Source organism: Syzygium oleosum, unplaced genomic scaffold, assembly GCF_021117445.2.
Source record: "Syzygium oleosum isolate NSW1041296 unplaced genomic scaffold, Sole_v2.1 Sole_v2.10, whole genome shotgun sequence".
Classification (NCBI taxonomy): Eukaryota; Viridiplantae; Streptophyta; class Magnoliopsida; order Myrtales; family Myrtaceae; genus Syzygium; species Syzygium oleosum.
In genome coordinates, this window is record NW_026607494.1 from 2,994,877 (window position 1) to 3,000,876 (window position 6,000).

At 48.0% G+C, this 6,000-nt stretch overlaps 1 protein-coding gene across 1 annotated transcript; it reads right to left on the reverse strand.

Annotated features, from left to right (window-relative positions):
- Window positions 1–826: 826 nt before the first annotated feature.
- LOC115678705 (homeobox-leucine zipper protein HOX11-like) lies at window positions 827–3,006 on the reverse strand. The gene is made up of 4 exons (XM_030602118.2): window positions 2,438–3,006; window positions 1,883–2,205; window positions 1,643–1,722; window positions 827–1,529 (listed from the first exon to the last, which is right to left on the reverse strand). The coding sequence occupies exons 1-4, from the start codon at window positions 2,793–2,795 to the stop codon at window positions 1,193–1,195; spliced, it is 1,098 nt and encodes a 365-aa protein (XP_030457978.2). The 5' UTR covers window positions 2,796–3,006; the 3' UTR covers window positions 827–1,192.
- Window positions 3,007–6,000: the final 2,994 nt, after the last annotated feature.

Consider the following 6,000-nt stretch of genomic DNA (forward strand, 5'->3'; position numbering starts at 1 on the left):
CCCCTCGAAAATTGCTCATAAATATTTCAGCAAGATGTACCGATTGCGATTTGGTCACAATCCATTGTGACCTAGCTGAATCTGCAACAGTTCGTTCTTAGATTCAACAGATGCCAATGACCGAAATTTAGATCACTCGAAAGATTGGAAGTCAATTCAATGTGGCCAAAGAAGGCGTCGACCGGTATGGACAGCTGACTAATTCAAGTCACAAGACTGCTAAAGCACGCCAACGAAAATGGTGAATGCCATGTCTTTCTTGGTATGATTCTTGACTAGGGCTAATCTATATTATACATCTAAAACCTCCTGGAAATGATTGAAGTTTGAAAAGATCAAGATGACTTCACATTATGAGCAGACAGAACAAAACCCTTCGACATAGACTTCAACTACAATTCTTGTCAAACCCTAAATACTTTTTAAAACACTGTCTCAGTTCAACCATGTTTCTTCTTCCCCAACTACCCAAGCTGTGGCCAAAATCACTAAACCAGTCCAAAGAGGACCCGAGAACAGTTGCTACACATGCAGCCATGTAAAAGCTCGACTAGTCTCAGCCCACCACTCCCCTTTCACATTGCAATCATTCCCTTCTTTTTTCTCTTCTAACATAAGAAAAAGAAGGGCAGGGCTGGTCAAAAAAGAAAGGACATAATCAGTTGTCAGCACGAGAGAAAATTCAAAACATCATGGACAGTCGCAAACCCAGAAATTCTTCTGCATGTTTTCTGGAAGGTGGGGGCCACCCCCACCAAATCTTTTCATGCATTCCAATTCTTGGGACCGATGAATAGATAAGAATATCATAAGCAAAAGTGGGATATTTCCGAGGAAAAAAAGATATATATGTATCAAGAAATAAGAACAAAAAAAATGTTGTAATTTCCTTAACTGACCAACCATCTCTTTTGACCTAAAATCTCTTCCCATTAGCCATTTTTTGGACAAGGTCGTGACCTCTGACTCTTCCCCAACACAGCACCACCAAGCTTTCCCTCTACCAAAAAAAAACCAGTAGGGACAACCCAGGAGAAACAGAACCCCAACCAAATTTAAGAGGAATTAAATATTAAAAAAAGCCCAAAATAAAACCGCCCACATTAAATTAACGAACCAAGCCAAGGTATGTACACGGAGTCATCGGCGGTGGGAGGCGCGTGCGCCGCCGTCGCCTCGCCGGCGGTCATGATCAAGAGGTGGCCTGGTGGGCCTGGGGTTGGGCCTGGGGGATGTGGTGGAGCTGGGGGGCGTGGGGGAACGGGTAAGCTCTGGGTTTCGGCTTGGCGATGGGTGGGGCGGCGGCGGCGGCGGGGGAGGAGGCGGGCGCGGTGGTGGTGGTGGCGACGCGCTCACAGGAGGGGCACATGGTGAGGGTGGTGGCCGGGAGCTGCATGTAGAAGGGCTGGGAGGTCTTGAGGGCCCGGAGCTCCTGGAGCTCCTTCTGGAGCCGCCGGTTCTCCTCCGTCAGCGTCTCGCAGCACCTCTTCAAGTACTCGCAGTCTATCTCCGTCTGCTTCAACTTCGTCCTGTCCACGAAGATAACCAAATCTTTCTTTTAATGCTGGAGAATATGACTTCATCTCTTCGTTCCATTCACGAACTTCAACGGAAAGCACCCCAAGAAAAGAAGGAAGGGTACCTGGCTCTTCTGTTCTGGAACCACACCTCAACTTGGCGAGGACGGAGATTCAACTGTTTTGCCAAAGCTAGCTTCTGCTTCTGCAGAGTAAAAAAATGGATTGTTTCTTACAATAACATCAACAGAAATCAACAATAACACCCCATTTTCTCCTGATATCTTCTCGTGGGTTCTTTTGGACATGATGTTTAATCAGAGAAAAGATGAATCTGGAGGTGCAAGTATGGAAGAGAGACTCACGGGATTGAGGGTGTTGTGTTCCTTGAAGCTCTCCTCGAGGAAAGCCGACTGTTCCTTGGAGAGCCTGAGCTTCTTCCGGGTGAGGCCGTTGTCGTCGTCGTCGCTGCCTCTCGAACAGTCCCTCTCGATGTCTCCTTCCATGTCGACCCTCTTGTTGCCGCCGCCGCTTCTGAATCCTGCTCCTCCGCTTCTGATGCCGAAGTCCATCTGGAACGACGACAGCGCGCTGTTCGGCGACGACTGCTCCGCCTCCTCCGCCGCCGGGAACCGGTTCACGTCCAGGCCCTTGCCGGCCCCGCCCGACGATTCCGGCTCGGAGCCCACTGCAACATGCACAATCATAAACATCAAAAAATATTTAAGAGAAAACAGAAAATATCCTAATTTTCTGCTTAAGATGCACAGAACCATCGTCTACCAAACTTCCCCTCCCTTATCAACCTTATCTGAGACCGGTAAGACATTCCATGGACTCAATCATCTAAAATGAACTTCCTCGTTACAGAGGAAAACAAAAAAAGCAAAACCCAACAGCAGAAAGGAAGCAGTAATTACAGTGATCGGTGAGCCACGGAAGGCGAAACTGAGAGGTGGAGGGCTTGTGGTTGTGGTGGTTGTTCCTGGGATTGGTCGCAGAGAAAGGCAAGAGATGGAGCTGAAGAAGAGTAGAAGGAGGATGATGTTGTTGGTGGTGGCGGCGGCGATCCGTCGCCGGACTCTCTCTCCTGTCACCATCACCGTCGTCGTCGTCGTCGTCGCCGCCGCCGCCTCTCGACGACCTTCCACTTATCCCCAACCCCATGCAGAACCCAAGCTCCCCGTTGCTACCGTCCTTGGCCTCGGCCATCTTCGGGGCTTTGTCGAGGAACGAGAACGACTTCGACGCGTCCCCCAAACTCAGAGCCAGCTCCATCACACAGAGAGAGAGAGGCAGAAAGACAGAGAGCGAGGTTGAAGAAGGAGAAGAAGACGATGAAGAGAAGATGAGAGAAGCGTGATGGACTTTTTAAAAAGAAAAGGCCACACAGACTAATCCAACCCACCCTTTTAAATGTAAACACGCACACAAGCACGCCCACACACCCCCCCTCCTTTGCATCCGCAGTGTACCCTTTTCTCCCTCTCTCCCTTTCTCGCTGTATAATTTATATTTTTCTTCTGGTTTTCATCGTTCTTCGTTCCATTTTATGGCGTGAGGGGTAGTAAAGATTGACCGACAGGCCCAGGTTGACAAACGCACGTGAATCCATATAAATATTTAAGAGGCACAGTGTTCTTTCTTTCTTTCTCCATGCCCCTAGAGAGAGAAAAAGGTAGAGAGAGAGGTGTGCCACTGTGCAGTGCAGGTGGTAGATGAGCCAGAAGAGGAGGAGAAGGAGATCGAAGAGAGAGATTCGCAAAATACTTAAATGGACGTAAAGGGAGAGTTCGATTGACTTTCGCCGGGTGGGTTCAGGTGATATTTATTAGGTCCCCACCCGCGCACATACATTCAAAGGCGTGGCAGCTGCGGGGGAATGTTTTCGCTTTGCTTCTTGCCCGTTTCTTGAAGGAAACCCTAGGGGCCCCTTTAGGGTTTTTTTTTTTTTGGCTCTTGCTCAATCAAAGTGACCTCTTTTACCTTTGGCCCTCTCATTAAAATTCCAAAATCTTTACCTATATATCTGGATGTTCGTGTCCATGTTTACACGTATTCGAAATGGTTTCGAGTGACATGAACGAGCCTCAACAGATCTCGATAATCGGTTTTATGGAAATGGGGTTGTTATCGACCGTCGAGACTTCATCGAGCGGGGTCGAGGGGCCTCTTTTATGGGCGGACGACATATCAGCGCTCTGTGGGTCGAGCGTCGCGCACCGAAAACAAACCGGCAACGATGCTTGTTCTCAAGAGAAACGCCGTATATAATTTGGTCATGAGTAAAAAGCTCAACGTTCCCGGTTCGGATACATCTGTATGCTCGAATTCCTTCGAACGAATGTTAATTTTACCTCTCGTTACATGCCTTGATTTTTTTTTTCTGGTTTCGCCGATGAATGCCTTCAAAATCCCGACGCCACGATTGCTCCCTAATAGGTCATACGCCGTTAGCACCGTCCGAAAAAATAAGCACGATTGAAAGAAAAAAATTGAAAAAATGAAAAAGCCTCGAATGGGTGATAGGGGAACTCATGACCTAAGAAAATCCATAATGAAGCTTGACAAAAAGAAAGTCCTTAATTGACATAATAATGTGTTTCTTTTTTTTTTTTTGGGGTGGTCGAACCTTAATCGACATAATTAATCACGCAATTAATTTGACTCACCCAACACCATTCCTCTCTCTATCTCTCTCTCTATGCCTTCCCCCCACCCCACCAATTATTGCTGTATACCGAACCTCGGCGCAGCGTCATGATTGTGGCAATATGAGACCGATGCTGATCATGATGGTGATGATGGTGATGTGGGGCGCGGGTGTAGGAAAGGAAGGAGAAGGAAGGAGCCAGTCAGACCATCCGACGGCTGGGATCGCTCCCCTCCCGGGTCGCCCGCGTTTGGGACTCATCCTCGCGACCCGCCCCCCCAATCATCCTGCCTGCCTCCTCTCGTCAGCACGACCCCCCACTCTCGCTTTTCCATTTCATTCATTCATTCATTTATTTATAAATCATCTCGAGAGTTTCCCGAATTAAATTTTTCCGAAATCGCTGCTGACGCAATTGAATTGAAACGACCCTGCCCGGCCCGCCGATGGCTAACGAGACTCGCGGAGGGCCGAAAGATAATCATTTTATTTCAGAAATCAATTTGTGACATTTTTTTTTATTTTATGGACAATAACAGCATAAAATTTTTATTTTTGAATTAAAAATTCGTTTGATAACGATACAAAATTTTTTTTTCTAAAGTAGAAGCCGATGACGTACAATTTCGGGAGGCCGTTAACGACGAGAGGCAATTGATGGCGGGAGGTGGCTAACGACAAGAGGCGGGTGGCGGCGGGAGGTGGCTGCATTAGGTGGCGACGGAGGACGGCGAGTGGCGGCGAGAGGCAATGGAGGATGGCGACGGAGGCGGCGGTGGGAGGCGGCGGCGGCGGCTGCATGGCGGCCAACGGTGGGAGGCGGCGAGTTGGGCGACAAGGAAGACATACGGAGGGTAGCGGGAGAAGATGGCGGAGGGCAATGGGAGACGGTGGTGGACGGCGACAGACAACAACCGGTAGGCGGCGGAGGACGACGGCCAGCGGCGGTGGAAGGCGATGGTGGAGCGGCGGGTGGGCGGCCGGCTAGTAGTGACGGTAAGTAATGAGAAGAGTATTTCTCATTTTTGTTTCAGAAATAGAAAAGTATAAATATTTTTTTTCTAATTTCCATTCCAAATTTATTTCTGAAGTATAAATTTATTTCAAAAATAGAAAAAAAAAATTACGTTACCAAATAAATTTATGTTCCAAATCTATTTTCAAAGAATAAAAAAATAAAAAAACAGAACGGTTATCGTTCGCTTCCTAACTCGTCAACCGGAGGGAAGAGCAGTGCGCCCTCGCCGGCACCTCGCGGGCGCCACGTGTCGCGATTCCATTGGGCTGTTCCCTTTGCCCGGGGGGCGGACCAAGCGTGATGTGTGTGCAGACAAGAAGACATCGGGAAAGATATTGGGGTCAGATTAGCACAAGATTTTGACCGGAACACAGTCCCCTCCCCCTGACCTTTTTTCGTGTTTTCCTTGGGCAGACAAAGCGACCGTCCTTTTCTTCCCTTTTATTATAAAACCAATTTATTTTTCCACTATTTTAAGGAAAGTGTCCCCCTCACCCCACTTTTCCTTTTTCCTTTTTACTCCTCTCGGGTGTCTTCTTTTATCAATTCCATTTTTTTTGGTTTAGTGAAGAAGGAGAGAAGGGAAAAACAAAAATCAAAGTGCAATCTCCCCTTTTTCTTCCTGCGGGTCTTTTCGAAAAGCCCCCTCGAAAGCCTCGCGAGAGCCCCAGAAGGGAACCCCCCGGGGAAGGTATCCAATGTGTCCCCGATTTCGCTTAGGGGGCGGGTCTACCTTTCCAACCATAGTCCAACATAGGGGAGGATGTCCTTGAAAAAATAAAAAGAAATTTCTCAAGTTCTTTTTTTTTTTT

What these genes read in the sequence shown, in the direction of transcription:
- LOC115678705 (XM_030602118.2), bottom strand. Translation starts at nt 2,795, where the DNA reads ATGGAGCTGGCTCTGAGTTTGGGGGACGCGTCGAAGTCGTTCTCGTTC. An exon ending in AACACAACACCCTCAATCCC is followed by an intron (nt 1,723 to 1,882) that starts GTGAGTCTCTCT and finishes TTTACTCTGCAG; the next exon opens with AAGCAGAAGCTAGCTTTGGC. An exon ending in TTCCAGAACAGAAGAGCCAG is followed by an intron (nt 1,530 to 1,642) that starts GTACCCTTCCTT and finishes CTTCGTGGACAG; the next exon opens with GACGAAGTTGAAGCAGACGG.